General features: G+C 51.7%; 1 protein-coding gene across 1 annotated transcript; it reads right to left on the bottom strand.

The window, feature by feature from the left end:
- Nucleotides 1–16,847: 16,847 nt before the first annotated feature.
- On the bottom strand, nucleotides 16,848–18,440 carry c1d (C1D nuclear receptor corepressor). Its single transcript, XM_079730748.1, has 5 exons — nucleotides 18,343–18,440; nucleotides 18,072–18,229; nucleotides 17,866–17,932; nucleotides 17,699–17,754; nucleotides 16,848–17,607 (listed from the first exon to the last, which is right to left on the bottom strand). The coding sequence occupies exons 2-5, from the start codon at nucleotides 18,201–18,203 to the stop codon at nucleotides 17,281–17,283; spliced, it is 582 nt and encodes a 193-aa protein (XP_079586874.1). The 5' UTR covers nucleotides 18,204–18,229; nucleotides 18,343–18,440; the 3' UTR covers nucleotides 16,848–17,280.
- Between the last annotated feature and the right edge of the window lie 80 nt (nucleotides 18,441–18,520).

The following is an 18,520-nucleotide window of genomic DNA, read 5'->3' as shown; positions in this document are numbered from 1 at the left end:
CTGTAGGCCGGACCCTCCTGGTCCCCACATCTGTAGGCCGGACCCTCCTGGTCCCCACATCTGTAGGCCGGACCCTCCTGGTCCCCACATCTGTAGGCCGGACCCCTCCTACTCTCCACATCTGTAGGCCGGACCTCTCTGTAGACCAGACCCCTCCTGGTCTCCTCCAGCTCCAGTCCTAGAGGTCAAAGGTTCATTGGATTTATAAACTGTCGCGTCTGAAGACTGGGGGGGAAACTCTGATTAGGATGCACAGGTCATGCAAGCGTTTGGTAACCCCTCACCGCTATGAAGGCCAGCAGGAGCCACGTCCTGCCTGAGGTCCAGGTCCAGTAGGGATCCTGACGTGACAAAGAGAGAAAGGGTCAATACATTTCAGAACAACCGTCAAGTGTTTCAGTGAATGCTGAGGAATGCTGTAAACTTTACTTGCCTTGGCCAATGTTTTTACAGATCTTCACTGGCTCCTCTTGGTAAAATACGCAAATTATTCATGTGGAAATTCGTAGCAAACCTTTTTTAAATCACTCATCCTAACGCAGCCCGTTTAAAGCAACCTCAGATCCTCTGAAGTTCACGTTGTCAGAACAGAATCTGGAGGACGCAGCGTGTGTGGCCGTTATTCAACCCCCGGCACGAGGGTCCCAGCCCAGCGGGTTAGAATAAACCACCGCTAAAACCAGGAGGGGGTCAGTGGCCAACAGCCCGGCATCACACTGCAGGGAACGCGACCGCACTGAGCAGGAAGCTGTAAACGCTGCTGACATGGAGTCGGAATAACAAACGACCAGCGGTGTGCAAGTCAGTACAGCAGCAAACCCATGACCACGGTAAATTCAACACCAATGGAGCCCAAACATCACTCCCAGTGCTCCCAGTCAGTCAAACTCAGTCAGGACTTTGAGCGACGCAACAATGGACGGGTCAGGGCAACTCAACCCCATCGTATCCACAAGGTTCTAGTCAGTCAGCCATTGATTCCTCAAGGGGGAACATTGAGACAGCCTCTGAACCACGAGGGGTCTTGGAATGAACACACACGTAATATTTGTAAAGCAAGAAACCCTGTTGATGAATTGTCTCATACCTTGTGATTCATCTACTCATCCCTTCACTTCCCTGTTTGCTCAACCCATCTGAAGTTCATGAAGTTACATAACGAAACAGTCAGACTTCACAACTGACACGAGGGTGCTCGTATCAGAGCAGCGCAGCACAGACGGACCAATGTTGAGGGCTGTGAAGTGCCGGTGCCCAGAGACGTGCGGTGAGATCCGTGGATGGTGAGGCACTTGTTATATAGTAGAAAAGGCGATTTCTTGTAGCACAGCCACACAGCCAGTCTTTTCGGTGGTACCACTCTGTTTGAAAAGGCCGCGTTACTTTCTGTCCTGTTGTTTGAAGCAACCTGTTAAGCTCCGGCATTGGTCTTCAATCATTTATTACCTCTTTTTTTGATTGAAAGTCCAGTTTTGAGAAATTTCTGAGCTTGGCTATTGAATCAATATCTTCCATGTTTGCAGTCAGAAATGTTTTTTTTAAAAAATAAACAAACTGATGCAGTGCACTTGACTGCTTAAAATAAGTTAACGGAAGCATCCTGTAAACACTGTGGGCTCACGCATACGCCCCCCTCAGTGAGGCAGAGGTACTGGCTGCCTCATTTCATGCTTTTTCAGTGCGGTTTTATGTCAGATCAGCATATTTAGTCTTGCTGCAAGACTAAATATGTTATACACATACATCAAATACATTAACTAGTTTAAGTGAAGTGCGATAATACAGTAAAAGTGTCTACAAACATTACATTGGTAACAACGGTGAAAGAGCAAACTGGGTTGAGCGCATGCAATACTCGGTGAGGCAGCACTGCTCGCTGCCTCAGCCGGACTCAGCTTGCGTATTTCCCATCAGGAAAAAGTTAAATTCAGCGATTTTGATAATAAAAATGATTTAAATTATTGGAATCGTAGATTAATTACATTTAGACCACAGATCAGTAGACAAATACATAAATATTTTTATTTTATTTTATCATAATTAGTTTTTTCTTTTCATGATGACAGGTGAGGCTATGCCTCACATGCCTCCCCTGACTGCACGTCACTGCTGGTGCCTGACTTAGCCTTACCGAGAGGAGGGTGGGATCCTCCCTCCCTCTCACAGAACATTGCAGTCATTCATGGCGCATGGAGTTTGGAAAACATTTTGAAAAGCTCTTTTGGATGGTGAGAAACTCACAGTACAAGACCAGTATCGTAAAGTTAATGTTTGATTGTGTTTTTTACAGCATTTTGACATGGTTCCACAGTGGTTTCCCATTTTTAACAGAAACAGAATGAATTCACATTTGCGCAGTGAGGTGATGGTCGTGATGGCATTCAGGGGGCGGGGTCATTCAGGTCACTAGTCGACCCCAGTTTAAAAATAAAAAAACAGTGAGGTACATCTCTGCACTCAACACACAACCCGGCAAAGCGGTGCCGACGGGAACTTCACTCAAATGCATGAAGGGATGGAACAGGGATGGAGTATGTAGGGACAGCGATAGGGTCTGAAGGATCAGGGATAGAGTGTATGAACAGCAATAGCATTTGAAGGAACTGGGATAGAGTCTGAAGAACAGGGATAGAGTCTGTCGCGATAAAGACCGTCTGTGCGGCGCACATACAGCCCGAACAAATCAAACCAGCATGAGGTAATATAACTGGGGGGGGGGGGCGCACTGCAGGGGTCTTCCAGAAGCGCTCCGTTGGTGGCCACATTGGTGGCCAAGTTTTCTGGAGTGTTCAGTCAAAAACACAAAGTGCAAAAAACAAAGGTAGGTCTTAAAGCATCCTATGTAGATCGCAAATGTGCTAAACTACGCGGAACCACTTTGGTCTCGCGGCGCTACGACGCAAAAAGTAATCAAAGACGACTCACGTTAATAAATCCCAATTAAGTACTAATGAGAAAGAGCTTGTGGTTGGCTTAGAGCGGAAAGCACGAGGCGGGAGCAGGATTGAGCACCAGAAGGAAATGAAACGTCTGAAGGCTGCAGCCTGATGATTAATAACCTATTTGACAGATAACTGTCAAATATTATAATATCAGACTGCATTATTTCTTCCCAGTAGTCAAACTGAAATGTATTTATTTTGAATGTTAACTTTTTCTCAAATTCATCAAACGGTTTCCATAAAGATCCATGACGAACAGGTGAAGCTTTAACGGACTAACCTTTGATCTGTCTCCATGTCCTGTCTTTCAGAAAGAGAGAGACAGAGAGACAAATATATATATATATATAGAGAGAGAGAGACAGAGAGACAGACAGCGAGAGACAGAGAGAAAGAGAGAGATATAGAGACAGAGAGACACACAGACAGAGAGACATATATATATATAAAGAGAGAGACAGAGGGAGATATAGAGAGACAGAGAGAGAGAGAGAGAGAGACAGAGAAAGAGAGAAGGTGGAGCTCCGGGCGGCCAATGTCGCGCCACCGGCCATATCCCAGTGGTTTAAAACCTGCGGCCGCGCTGACATTCAGACCGTCGTCACGGCAAAACATGGTCGGCCATTTTGGCCCGCTCTCCCTCTCCAACAGGCCGTTGACCTCTGGGTTATGGGGGCGCGCGGCCGTTTGGGAAAGGCTAGGCCTCAGCTCACGTCCGCTAACGTCCGCTAACAGGGCTATCAGCGCTAGCGAGAGCTACATTAGCCTAGCGCTGCCCGCGTGTGTCTCCGCGGTAACGGCCGTTCAGACGGTTATGTCCTCACGACGGCTGGCTGGGGTTCAAATTCAAACTTTATTGTTTCTGGAATGAAATTAGTAACTTTATTGTTCTGGAATGTGATCACGACGGCGGATCAGGAGGATCAGAGACACCGGACCCCCGCCGGGGGGGGGCGCATCGGGCGAGAGGGGGGGGGTGGGGCTCCAGACCCCCCCGGAACCCCACCCGTTCATGGAGCGGGGACCGGGGGGACCTGATATTTGACATCTTGTTTAAGGCCCTCCTCTCCCTCTTCCTCTTCCTCTCCCCCTCCCCCTACCCATTCCTCCTCCTCTTCCTCCCCCTCCCTCCTCCTCTTCCTCAGAGGTCCTCCTCCTGGGTAAGGCCTCTTCAGACGTTGTCCTCCTCATCTTCTAACCCCGCTCCTGTCCTCCCCATCTTCTAGCCCCGCTCCTGTCCTCCTCATTTTCTAACCCCGCTCCTGTCCTCCTCATCTTCTAGCCCCGCTCCTGTCCTCCTCATCTTCTAGCCCCGCTCCTGTCCTCCTCATCTTCTAACCCCGCTCCTGTCCTCCTCATCTTCTAGCCCCGCTCCTGTCCTCCTCATCTTCTAGCCCCGCTCCTGTCCTCCTCATCTTCTAGCCCCGCTCCTGTTCTCCTGCTCCGCCTCCTCCTTCTTGGATGAAGAACAAACTTCTGCTCTACTTCAACCAGCGGAGATGCAGTTTAACCCTGGGTGTGCGGCTGGGTTAGACAGTCTGGGTGAGGCTGGGTGAGACAGTCTGGGTGAGGCTGGGTGAGACAGTCTGGGTGAGGCTGGGTGAGAGAGTCTAGGTGAAGCTGGGTAAGACAGTCTTTGTGAGGCTGGGTGAGACAGTCTGGATGAGGCTGGGTGAGACAGTCTGGGTGAGGCTGGGTGAGACAGTCTAGGTGAGGCTGGGTAAGACAGTCTTTGTGAGGCTGGGTGAGACAGTCTGGATGAGGCTGGGTGAGACAGTCTGGGTGAGGCTGGGTTAGACAGTCTGGGTGAGGCTGGGTGAGACAGTCTGGTGAGGCTGAGTGAGACAGTCTGGGTGAGGCTGAGTGAGACAGTCTGGGTGAGGCTGTGTTAGACAGTCTGGGTGAGGCTGGGTGAGACAGTCTGGGTGAGGCTGGGTGAGACAGTCTGGGTGAGGCTGGGTGAGACAGTCTAGGTGAGGCTCAGTAAGACAGTCTTTGTGAGGCTGGGTGAGACAGTCTGGATGAGGCTGGATGAGACAGTCTGGGTGAGACTGGGTGAGACAGTCTGGGTGAGGCTGTGTTAGACAGTCTGAATGAGGCTGGGTGAGACAGTCTGGGTGAGGCTGGGTGAGACAGTCTGAGTGAGGCTGGGTGAGACAGTCTGAGTGAGGCTGGGTGAGACAGTCTGAGTGAGGCTGGGTTAGACAGTCTGGGTGAGGCTGGGTTAGACAGTCTGAGTGAGGCTGTGTTAGACAGTCTGGTGAGGCTGGGTGAGACAGTCTGGGTGAGGCTGAGTGAGACAGTCTGAGTGAGGCTGTGTTAGACAGTCTGGGTGAGGCTGGGTGAGACAGTCTGGGTGGAGCTGGGTTAGACAGTCTGGGTGGAGCTGGGTTAGACAGTCTGGGTGAGGCTGTGTTAGACAGTCTGGGTGAGGCTGTGTTAGACAGTCTGGGTGAGGCTGTGTTAGACAGTCTGGGTGAGGCTGTGTTAGACAGTCTGGGTGAGGCTGTGTTAGACAGTCTGGGTGAGGCTTGGTTAGCCAGTCTTGTTGAAGCTGGGTGTGTGATATATGAGGTGTTGTTCTCGCTGGTCGTGGCTGAGTTGACGTCGCCCGCGGCCTCATTCCTACACGGACCCGGAATGTTCCTCTCTACTCTCACAAACACACACACACACACACACACACACACACACACACAAACACACACACTCACACGCACACTGAAACACACACACACACACTCACAAACACACACACTCACACACCCTCACACAGACACACACACACACACTTTCACAAACTCTCACACACACAGCACTCTCTCACACACACACACACACGCACACACACACACAGACACACACACAGTTGTAAGGAGTTATGTTACATGCTGGTATCAAGTGGTCTCTTGCTGCCCTCTAGAGTACAGATATAGATGGTGTGTGCGTGTTGTGATGTGTGTATTGTGTGTTGGTGTTGTTGCGTTGCTGTGTCGTGTGTTTTGTGTGTTGTATGAGTTGGAGGGAGTGTGAGGTGGTTTACTGGTTAATTAGGTCCAGTAAACCATCATCAGAAACAGCTGTTAAGAGCCCCATTAAAACACACACGCACACACACTTTCTCTCTCTCTCTCTCACACACACACACACTAACTCTCTCGCTCACACACATACACACAGACACACACACACACACACACACTGTGTTTTACAAGTTAATTTCTTTGTGTGAATGTGTTCATCTGAGTGAGTGACTAAGTGTGAGTGTGTGTGTGTGTGTGTGTGAGAGAGTAAGTGTGTGTGTGTTTTTGTGTTTGTGAGAGAGAAAGTGTGTGTGCGTGTCTCGTTAAAGTAAGCATAGCTGTCACATTATCACCTCCAGAGAACAGAGGAGATCAGAACCAGCGGCTAACAGCGGCTAACTGTGGCGAACGGCGGCGAATGGCGGCGAACAGCGGCTAACAGCGGCTACCAGCGGCTAACTGTTGCTAACAGTGGCTAACAGTGCCGACAACGGCTAACAGTGGCTGACATTACCACCACACGGCTAGCATCCGCCCTGCTAGCTAAACCCTGCTAGCTGCTATCAGTGGCCGCTGGCCTGAGGCCGCTGCCTTGGCCTCGTTAGCGCGCGGTTCATTACCATTCGAACACGGTTAGCCGCCAAGTGTCGTCCTGTGGAACTAAACGGCCGCTGTCATCAGAAGCACACGCCATGAGGCCCCCAGCCTCGACGGGGGGGGGGGGAGGCTGGGGGCCTAACTGGGGGAGGCTGGGGCTTTTGTGTATGATGGCTATGTGTGTGTTTGTGTGTGTCTGTGTGTCTGTTTGGCTTTGTGTGTGCGTGTGTATAGGTTATATGTGTGTGTTTGTGTGTGGTCAGTGTTTGTGTGTGTGTGTTTGGCTTTGTGAGTGTCCGTGATAGTGTGTGGCTGTGTGTGTGTGCGTGTGTGTGTGTGTGTGTGTGTGTGTGTGTGTGTGTGTGTGTGTGTGTGTGTAGGTTATATGTGTGTGTGTACATTCTCTGTGCTCACAGCTCTTGCCACTAAAGGAGAGCTGAACACTGATGAATATTCTGCCGTTTTCCTGCAGGTTTGAGTCCAGCTTCACTCTTTTAATCTCTCGGAGTGCCGTGTGGTAATGTGCTGATATGCAAATTTCATCCAGCAAAGGTTTTATTTGTGTTTTTGCACGGAGCAGTCGCAGCAAATCAACTCAATCGAGATCATTTCATTTATTTTATTGTGGGGTCTTGGGGGCTGCGTCTGGAACCTTCTCTCGTAAACATTTGCTGTGATTTGCAAAACTAAGTTTTTATTCCAACTCAGCAAAGCAAAGGTCTTCACCAAACGGGAATCGAACCTGTGTACGACTCCAGCACCGTCCTCTCTCTGGCTGGACGTTTTACGTCAAACAAACAACGTAAATACACATCCTGGGATAAATAATCCCACAATGTGACCCTTTATACGAACAAAGAAGTAGAATCCGAAGTGGTGGCTCAGGGTATCCCATCTGAGAAGGTAAACCTCCTCTCTGCTGAAGGTATCAGGTCCAGAGGCCGGTCTCATTCAGGGGCCACCCTGTGACCTGCTGTCTGAAACACTGATGATGTTGATATTAACGTTGTTTGGTTTGATCTCCTGTTTCCTTCATGACGTCCCTCGCGTGTCCCGTCTCCATGGAGTCCAGACCGCTCGGGCTGACCCGGGACGTGTTGATCAGAACCTGGACCCCTCGGACCCAGGACCAGGACCAGGACCAGGACCTGGACCTGGACCGGGACCTGGACCAGGACCGGGTCCGGGACCAGGACCGGGACCAGAACCAGGACCGGGACCAGGACCTGGACCGGGATCAGGACCAGGACCAGGACCAGGACCAGGACCAGGACCTGGACCAGAACCAAGAACTGGACCAGGACCTGGACCGGGACCAGGACCAGGACCTGGACCTGGACCGGGACCTGGACCGGGACCGGGTCCGGGACCAGGACCGGGACCAGAACCAGGACCGGGACCAGGACCGGGACCAGAACCAGGACCGGGACCAGGACCTGGACCGGGATCAGGACCAGGACCAGGACCTGGACCAGAACCAAGAACTGGACCAGGACCTGGACCGGGACCAGGCCTTGCCCGAGGACTCGTCAGCACCCAGAAGGAGCCGGAGGAGACCCCCAGCCCTACGAGGTGAAACCACCAGAGAAGAAGACGGCGTGTTTAACGAGGTGTCGGCGGGTTAGGGCCGCCTCCCTCCGTCTGTCCTTTGGCTCGTGTTCCTCCAGACCTGTTGAAGTGTTCATTGGACGCGGCTCGCTGTAAACCCTCCCTGTTTATGGCTGCTCTCGTATTATGGGATGCGCATAAAACCAGGGCTGCTAATTAAAGCCCTGTGCTAATTGGCCCCTAGTCCAGCTTGCTGAAGGTCTGTAGTGCATCGGCTCACCAGCACCCTGCCCCCCCTCACTCCCTCTCCCCCGCCTGGTCTCACTCCCTCCCTCCTCTCCCCCCTCCCCCTCTCAGAGGCGCGGCCCCCTGATGCAACAGGACTGATCAGCGCCGAGCCGCTCGTTAGCAATGCAGAGTTCACCCAACGCACCAGACCATCAAACGCTCCGCGGCCGGACATCAAACAGGGCCCCCTGCTCACCTGCAGTGGGGGTCTGAGTGTGGACTGGGCTCTGTGCACTGGGATCTGGGCCCAGTTTTTATTTCTTTTATCTGGATCAAATTGATCTAGATTTGGAAACCCATCTTTTGCCATCCAGGATCAGCTGATCCATCTTACTTTTATGCCAGTTTTTAATGGAACATTGGATTGGATCACTGTCATCCAAGTACCAAATTTCAGGATAACCAACTGAGTCCACCCTTCTGATGGGATCAGGATAATCCTGTTTTTTTCGGCTCAAATAGATCCCAAACCGAGTTCAAAGTCAGATTACATGATCTGATTTTAGTTCGGAATCCATCTTTTGCTTTGAAAAACCCATTTCCAAGATTTAATCCAATCCGTGATCCGAAATCCCACTGGATTACTTTTGAAAATCTGGGCCAGTGATCTATCCTGTGATCTGTACTGTGATCTGTACTGTGATCTGTACTGTGATCTCTGTCCTGTGATCTGTCCTGTGATCTGTGATCATTCTTGTGATCTGTGATCTGAACTGTGATCTGTGATCTGCACTGTGATCTCTGTCCTGTAATCTGTCCTGTGATCTCTGTACTGCGATGTTCATGTGGGGGCAACTGACCTGTCGCCATGACGACGGGAGCTCCTCTCTCCATCGCTCCATCCCATAACCTCACCTCCACCTCCTCTGCCTCCTCTTCCTCCTCTGCTTCTTCTTTCCTCCTCTTCCTCCTCTTCCTCCCCCTGTCCTCTCTTCATATCTCTTTCTCTCCCTCCTCCTGCCTCTCACTCACCCTCCCTTTTCTCTCTCCCCCTCGCTCTCCTTGCAGTTTGTAAGTAACTGAGATGAATTGCTGTGTCTGACGAACCTCACCCAATGCAACACCTAATACACCACCCAATACACCACCCAGTACACCACCCAGTACACCACCCAACACACCACCCAGTACACCACCCAATACACCATACAATACACTGCCAAATACACCACCCAATACACCACCCAGTACACCACCCAGTACACCACCCAATATACCACCCAGTACACCACCAAATACACCATCCAATACACCAGCCAGTACACCATCCAATACACCACCCAATACACCACCCAGTACACCACCCAGTACACCACCCAGTACACCACCCAATACACCACTCAGTACACCACCCAGTACACCATACAATACACCACCCAGTACACCACCAAATACACCACCCAATACACCATACAATACACTGCCAAATACACCACCCAATACACCACCCAATACACCACCCAGTACACCACCCAGTACACCACCCAATACACCACCCAGTAAACCACCAAAAACACCATCCAATACACCAGCCAGTACACCATCCAATACACCACCCAATACACCACCCAGTACACCATCAAATACACCACCCAGTACAACACCCAATACACCATACAATACACTGCCAAATACACCACCAAATACACCACCCAGTACACCACCCAATGCACACCCAGTACACCAACAAATACACCACCCAATGCACACCCAGTACACCAACAAATACACCACCCAATACACAACCCAGTACACCACCAAATACACCACCCAGTACACCACCCAATACACCACCCAGTACAACACCCCCTCACCCCTCACAGCGAGCAGGAGCTTGAGAGTGCATGAGAGAGGAGGGGAGCGTGAGAGTGCACGAGAGTGTGGCACTGAAATGGATGGAGTGTTTAATTGTCTCTGACTGCTGGCCGGGCTGTGGTCTCAGAGCTGGGGTATGTGGGAGAGTGTGTGTGTGTGTGTGTGTGTGTGTGTGTGTGTGTGTGTGTGTGTGTGTGTGTGTGTGTGTGTGTGTGTGTGTGTGTGTGTGTGTGTGTGTGTGTGCGTGCGTGCATGCGTGTGCGTGAGTGTGTGTGTGTGTGTGTGTGTGTGTGTGCGTGTACTCATGACTGGTCATGGAGGAGTAAATGTCACAAGGCGTATCTGATTACTTCCTCCTGTACTCCGCCACATTAAAAGCCCCGGGCTGCTGCAGGCAGATTGGAATCAGAGGCCGACTTGGAGGAGGAAGAAAGCGCTTCTCTGGGTCCCTGGAGGACCTGGGATCAGGTTCAGCCATTGTTGAGCGGAGTCCAAACAGAGGCGACCGCGGCCTGGGAGGAGCCGTCCACTGAGCGGCTGGACCCCCTCTACAGAGCGCAGAGCGCAGGAAGAACTCTGGGCCCACCTTCAATAACGCTCTTCATTAGAGGCTCAGAGAGAGGACCGCTGAGGAGGATCAGAGACCTCCTGGAGACACGTCTCTCTCTCTCTCTCTCCCTCTCTCTCTCCCTCTCTCTCTCTCTCTCTCTCTCTCTCTGTCTCTCTCTCTCCTTTTCTCTCTCGCTCTCTCTGTCTATCTGTCTCTCTCTCTCTCTCTCTCTCTCTATCTGTCTCTCTCTCCCTCTCTCTCTCTCTCTCTGTCTCTCTCTCTCTCTCTCTGTCTCTCTCTCCCTCTCTCCCTCTCTCTCTCTGTCTCTCTCTCTCTCTGTCTCTCTCTCTCCTTTTCTCTCTCGCTCTCTCTGTCTATCTGTCTCTCGCTCTCTCTCTCTCTCTCTATCTGTCTCTCTCTCCCTCTCTCTCTCTCTCTCTCTCTCTCTCTGTCTCTCTCTCTCTATCTGTCTCTCTCTCCCTCTCTCCCTCTCTCTCTCTCTGTCTCTCTCTCTCTCTCTGTCTCTCTCTCTCCCTTTCTCTCTCTCTCTATCTGTCTCTCTCGCTCTCTCTCTCTCTCACTCTCTGCCTCTCTCTCTCTCTCCAACCAGGAGAGAGAGAGAGATAGAGAGAGTGGTCCGTTCTACTTCGGGTCTCGCCGTCACCTGACAGACACCGAGGCAGAGTGAACAGCGAAAAGGAGCATCCCGGTAACCACGGCAACGGGACGGTCTTAAAAAACACTGGACCACGAGCAACCCCAGAAGGAAGACCACCTGATCAACCAATCACCCTCGGCCCCCTGAACGACCGACCAATCAGCTGCTCTCCCTGGTGGGAGGGTTCCGCCTGCTGGCTGCTGAACCAGTTGGCTCACTGGTTGTTGTCCCAGTAGGCTCACTTAGTGTGGACCCAGTAGGCTCACTGGTTGTGGTTCCTCCCAGTAGGCTCATTGGTTGTGGTCCCAGTAGGCTCACTGGTTGTGGTCCCAGTAGGCTCACTGGTTCAGCTGGTGATGATAAATCAACTAGCAGCAGCAGCGATTCTTCTTGAGAACTTAGTTACACTGGGAGGTGGCGTGTGTGTGTGTGTGTGTGTGTGTGTGTGTGTGTGTGTGTGTGTTGTGTGTGTATCTGCGTGTGTGTGTTGGGGGTTAAAGGCCCTTGGAGGTATTTGTGGATGTCTTGGTAAAGGTAAATGTCAATGCATTCAAAGACACACCCAAACACAAAAACACATACACACACACATACACAGACACACACACAAACACGACTAAACGACATACCTGTATGCACGCAATGCTGATACATAGACAACACTGGCACGATCTCAACACACAAACTCTACACACACACACCAACCAACAATCCAAAACACACTTCTATTTAAAACACCAACATTATCAAACACCTTTCAAGACACGCACACTGTACATACACACTCACTATACACAAACAAACACACACACATAAAAAAACACACACACACGATCAAGAGTGCAGTGACCTTCAAAACACTTCAGCAACCACCTCTGTCCCCTGGGGCGAGAGAGAGAGAGAGAGAGAGGGAGAAAGAGAGAGAGGGAGAGCGAGAGAGAGAGAGAGAGAGAGAGAGTGAGAGAGAGAGAGAGAGAAAGAGAGAGAGAGAGAGCGAGAGAGTGAGAGAGAGAGTGAGAGAGAGAGGGCGAGCGAGAGAGAGAGAGAGAGAGAGAGAGAGAGAGAGAGAGAGAGAGAGAGAGAGAATGGGTGGGGGAGGGCGAGAAAGAAAGGGAGACTTCTAGATTATGAAGCCATGAACGGTCAGACAGAGCCCAGCGCTTCCTCCACCTCAAGACCACCTCCTGAAGGCCACCTCCTGAAGGCCACCTCCTCAAGACCACCTCCTGAAGGCCACCTCCTGAAAACCAACTGAAGGCCACCAGGAGGGCGAGGAGGTTTCACCTTTTTTCTTCTCCACTGGTTCCGCCCAAGAGACCCGTCATCATCACATCACCTGAGGGTTGCTGGTTCTACTGCCCAGTAGTATTCTACCTACTGGGCTAAACCACAGGCTATAGACCCTCTGAGCTTGGCCATCGCTTAGAGCCGGAGTTGGGAGTTTCAGACGTTTTTAATTTATCCTCGAACGCCTTTGATAGAATAATCTGTGAATTGGTGTGTGTGTTTAGGCATTTGTATTTGTGTGTGTGTGTGTGTGTGTGTTTGTGCATGCGTGCATGCGTGAGTGCGTGTGTTTGTGTGCGTGTGAAGGTGTGTATGTGTGTATGAGGGTGTTTGTATGTGTGTGTGAGTGTGTGTGTGTGTGTGTATGTGTGTGTGTGTGTGTGTGTGTGTGTGTGTGCCCAGACCATTAAGTCCTCCATTAACGCTCCACTCAGCTTGAGGATCAATACCAGCCGCTCTGCGGTCGATCAGAACTCATCACTGTTGAGGGCTGATCACCTTGACCGTTGACCTGAGGGGATGGACATGACCCCTGCTAACGACTACACACATACTAAATGCTTAATCAGTGAGATTTGATTCATTAACCCAAAACCAAAAATATTGCAGGAATGTTGTCATTGGTCAGATGGTCATGTCAATCACTGATGGAGGCGGGATGTTGTGGTCGCATGACTTATTGAGGACATGATGTCACCTCCTCAGCTGGTATTGCTTATGTCAAACATAAACTAAATTTAAAACAACATGTTTAGTTCTCTCATCAACGCTGCAGAGTTTATTCCTTTTGGACACGTGTTTATCCGAACATTATTAATGTGCTGCATGTGTGAGTATTTAAACTGTTGAAAGGTAGAAATACACTTAACCGTACACTGAATACATCGGACCCGAACCGTTAAATACCAGACCGCGGTCCTGCGCTGCCCCCTAGCGGCCACAAGAGGTCCTGCGCTTCCCCCTAGCGGCCACTAGAAGGACCAGCACCACCACTTCAACCCAAAAACTATTTTAACATGCAGGCCCGCCGCTCCCTATACGTAGAGTACGCAGAGTGCGTAGGGCACCAAGTACCTGGGGGGGCACCAAAAATTATGGTTTGTAAAATAAATAAAAAAATAAATATAATTATTACATTATTGAATTAAAAAAATATATAAATTAGTTATGAAGAGGCCCACCGTTGTTTTTTCTTAATTGCATAACCTATCACTCAATTTCTGCAATTATATGTTTTTACCTAATATATAAAAAGAGGCTCCCCCCGCCCGCGTAGGCCACCGAAACGGCCAGCAGCGGCCCTGTTAACATGCAACACATAAAAGTTAAAACCTTCTTCCAGTTTCTTGTAACTCAAACCGTAGTGGCATTTGTACCATTACGTTAAATAAGGTATGTATTTAACAAAAACATGCCTGTGTAAAGCTGATGTCTGATTACCTCAACCAGACAGAGTATGGAACGCTTTGTGCTGCTGATCTATTCCCGGCCGGCCGACGGCCCGTCACACCCTCACCATGAACCAGCGGGTCTTAAAATGCTGAACGGACTGCATTGATTCAGACCGCGCTTTTCAAACCAGTAGCCACTGAAAGCGCTTTACAATACTGCCTCACATTCACCCATTCATGCCCACATTCACGGTGAATGGGTGCATGAATGGGTGAATGTCGGTGTATGAATGTGTGCGTGAATGATTCACCCATTCATGCACACATTCACACACCGATGGGTCGAGTCAGCCCCTCAAAGCGACAGCCATCTCGTCAGGAGCAGTCAGGCTGAGGCGTCTTTCTCAGGGACGCCTCGACACTCAGCTAGGAGGAGCTGGGGATTGAACTAGCAACCCTCCGGTTACCAGCCAACCGGCTCTACCTCCTGAGCCACATGCCGCTGCGGGTCCGAGGCGCAGAGCGATGCGCGCGGCCAAGATAACCGCCCGTCTTCCTCGCGCTCCGCCGCAGGTGTTTCTCCTTCGAGGGAAGCCGGAACATTCAAAGTGTTTTCTTGGCGGCCGCTTCGTTTTTTCCCGCTCCAACGGCACCCCGCGGTGCGCTAAAGACCCGCAACGCGCCGGGCGGCGGACGGGCGCATATTTCCCCACTGGTTGAGAAAGATGATCCTACATCCGCTTAATGTGTGGGAGGCCGACAGGCAGCCAACACCGGCTCTTTCAAATCAAAAGTTTACGCGATAACTTTACAGAAGCGTCTGTTTTAATTTTACCCGTGTTTCGTTAAAGGCTCAGAGGAGGAGGAGGAGGAGAGAGGAGAAGGAGCGGGGTTCTACTCCTCCCCTCTCCTCCTCTCTACTCCTCTCTGCCCCACAACCCCCCCTCGTTCTCTCCAACCACTTTACACCTCACCCAACTCACACGCACACACACACACACACACACATACACACACACACCCACACACACACACACACACAGACACACACACACACACACACACACACAGACACACACACACACACACACACAAACATACTCACACCGGAGTTATGACGAGAATCCAATCCATTACACACCTCTACACACTCCCTGGCTCCCCTGCTGGGCTTGTGTGTGTGTGTGTGTGTGTGTGTGTGTGTGTGTGTGTGTGTGTGTGTGTGTGTGTGCGCGCGCGCGCGCGCGTGCGTGTTTGTGTGAATGTGTGTGTTTGGGAGGGGGGGGGTTGCAGCTGTCTGGATGTAAATTAACAGAAGAATGTCTCCTGTCTGGCAACCTGGAGCACACACAAGCACGCACACACAAACACACACACACACACACACAAACAAACACAACGGAACACACACACAAACACACGCACACAAACAAACACAACCATGCAAATACACACAGGATGATTGGCTCTACGCCTCAGACCCCCTACTGGTCCGACAGCGCCCCCTACTGGCGGCCAGAGGAGGTATAGCAGCGGGACCCCGGAGGGCTGTGATTGATGAGGAGTTACATCAGCGGTGAGAGTTTATTAATAACCCAACAGGTAAAGTTCTCTCACTCTCAAACGCTCTACAGCCCGGGCCACACCTTCACCCATTCATACACATTCACACACTCACCCTAGTGTCCACAGACCAGCAGGGACACACACAGACACACCAACACTCTCCCCGCGGCTCAGTGTGAGGACATCCGGGGAACAGCTAGCTGAACCTTCATGGAACAGACCCTGACCTGATGCCGACCCGCATTCCAAACCGGCGTTGTGTTGGAACGCGGCCCGATGACAACACCAGCATCGTTTAGATTCCCTCTGACCGCCCGTCAAACGCACAGCGACATGTTTACACCACATGTCACTCCTCTCCCTCTCTCCCCCTCTCTCTCACTCCCTCTCTCTCTCTCCAAACAAACTAGTGTGGTCGCCGCCTCATCAGCGCTGACCTGAGAGGGGGTGGGTCCAACATGATGGAGGAGAGGGGGGGGGGGCGGAGGAGGAGAGAGGGAGAGGAAATCCATATTTTTCCAATATGCATCTGAGGCCGTTGATGAGGTCTTTGAAGCGCTGGAACATTAGTGGTGGGAACGCGGCCGCCTGGCTAAACAAACGTCACTCACCACGGAGGGGGGAGGAGGAAGGGAGAGGAGGGAGGGAAGGGGGAGGGGAGAGGAGGGAGCACCAGCCCCCCTCCTGCCCTGATGAGAGAGCGGCGCTGAGATCAGACCAGAGGACCGCCCCACGCCACAGTGTTGTCTTATGAGGACCCGTAAGGGGCCAGGCGGCAGGTCGCTGCTCGACACAGAGGTCAAAGGTTGAATCCCCAAGAGGGCGGGGTGCCCCTCTGAACAATGCAGCCAGCGGGTCGTCGTTCAACCAATCACACGTCAGGCCTCCATTAGGCGGGGATCAGTTAAATCAAACCCAACTGCAAGGACTCCCAACTACAGGAGGACCAACGCTCCCAGTACTGAAGATCAACGCTCCCAGCACTGAGGACCCAATCCCAGACCAGTAGTACCAGGACTACAGGTACTGTAGTACCGATAGTAGAACCAGTACCAGTAGTATCACTCAGTACTCATTATCAATCCGGGAAACATTCATCATGATCCACCTTTTGATCTCTCCTCTGCCCCTGGTTTAGTGGTCGTCATGGTTACCTTACCTGAGGTTGACAGAGAGACAGACTAGAGGCTCAAGTCTTTATTAAAAATCCCTCAGATCACAGACAGAAACACAAGTGATGAAGCAACCAATGCAAAACCACCTTCACCAACACTTCGACAACACTGGAACCAGTCAAGACAGCACGTCGCTACACAGCTACACACAAGTCTCCAAGGTTACAGACATGTTTCCATGGCTACATACATGTTGCAATCGTAGCTTATGTTTCCATAGTTACACACGACAGTCCTCACAGAGGAGAGGTCAGAGTTCAGAGCCGACACGATGTGGGACATCAGCCATGAACCACCGCCAGCACCTCATACATCATGTGTTCATCCATCATGTGTTCATCATGTGATCTTCCATCATGTGATCTTCCATTCATCATGTGTTCATCCATCATGTGTTCATCCATCCATGTGTTCATCCATTCATGTGTACATTCATGTGTTCATCTTTTTCTGGGTTTCTTTGTGGGAGTCGGGGTCATGGGGGCGTGGCCTGTCTGGGGGGTGTGGGTCTTGGGGGCGTGGCCCGTCTGGGGGGTGTGGGTCTTGGGGGCATCGCCCGTCGGGGGGGTGTGGGTCTTGGAAGCGTGGCCCGTCTGGGGGGTGGGGGTCTTTGGGGCGCGGCCCGGCGTGGGCCTCTTGGCCCCGCCCTCCTCGGCGTCGTAGAGGGCGTGTCTCAGGAAGCGGGCGGCGGCACCCTTGTCGAGACGAGCCGCCTTCTTCCTGTCTGTGATGTCCTTCACCCGCGTCATGACGCCCCTGATGCGCTCCTAGGGGGGAGGGGTCAGAGGGGGGGTTACCATGGAGACCAGCAGCTCTGGAGACGTTGATGGGGGGGGGGGGGGGGGGGGGGCTACTCACCAGTTCCTGCTTGACCCCGTGCTCCCTGGGGTTCTGCCCTCGTGTGACCAGGTACACTGAAACACACACACACGTTAACACTAGGTACACACACACACACACACACACACACACACACACACACACACACACACACACACACACACACAGGAGGATCAAGGACTCACTCCAGAAGAGGGAGTTGAGGGTGTAGGCCGACATCAGGTCCAGCTTGGCCTGATCCAGGGGATCCAGCTGGGGTCAGGAGCAGAAGTCAGAGGTCAGTCACACGGAGCAGAACCATCAGAACGTCTGCCCCAGGGAGGGACTATAATGAGGTTAAGGAGGATCTAAAGGGAGGGTTAAGGGGTACTAAGAGGTCTGGGGAGCCTACCTTCTGCAGCAGGTCGTTCCGGGGCATGGACACCATGGTCTGAAGCATGCTGTTGATCACCCCCACCGAGGACTCAAAGCCGGTGAGCTGCTCCTGGATCTCCGCCGGGTAACCCTCCTCCTCCGCCGACATCTGATCAGTCTGTCTGTGCTAGGACTCTGATCACAGTGATCGATGATCAAAAAGATCGTAGATGTACCGTTAGAATTTAACAGAAGTTAACGCACTGCCGTAAAAACAAAACTGTTTTATGACAATAAATAATACTTACATTATGAATATTAAGTCCCACAGATAATTAGATTAGTAAACGATAAGCACGCTGGAACTGTATCTCTCCAGCGCATGCGTCTCCTCTCGGAAGTGACGTCAACCACAACAAGCAGCCGGGAGCGTGAAGGGGCCCCCGCCCCCTGGCGGCGGGAAGACCGCGCGGCTCTCCTGCCGCC

Source organism: Pollachius pollachius (assembly GCF_949987615.1).
Source record: "Pollachius pollachius genome assembly, chromosome: 2".
In the NCBI taxonomy this organism is placed as follows: Eukaryota; Metazoa; Chordata; class Actinopteri; order Gadiformes; family Gadidae; genus Pollachius; species Pollachius pollachius.
Note: the sequence above shows the minus strand (reverse complement) of the source record. Positions and strands in the feature narration are given on the sequence as shown.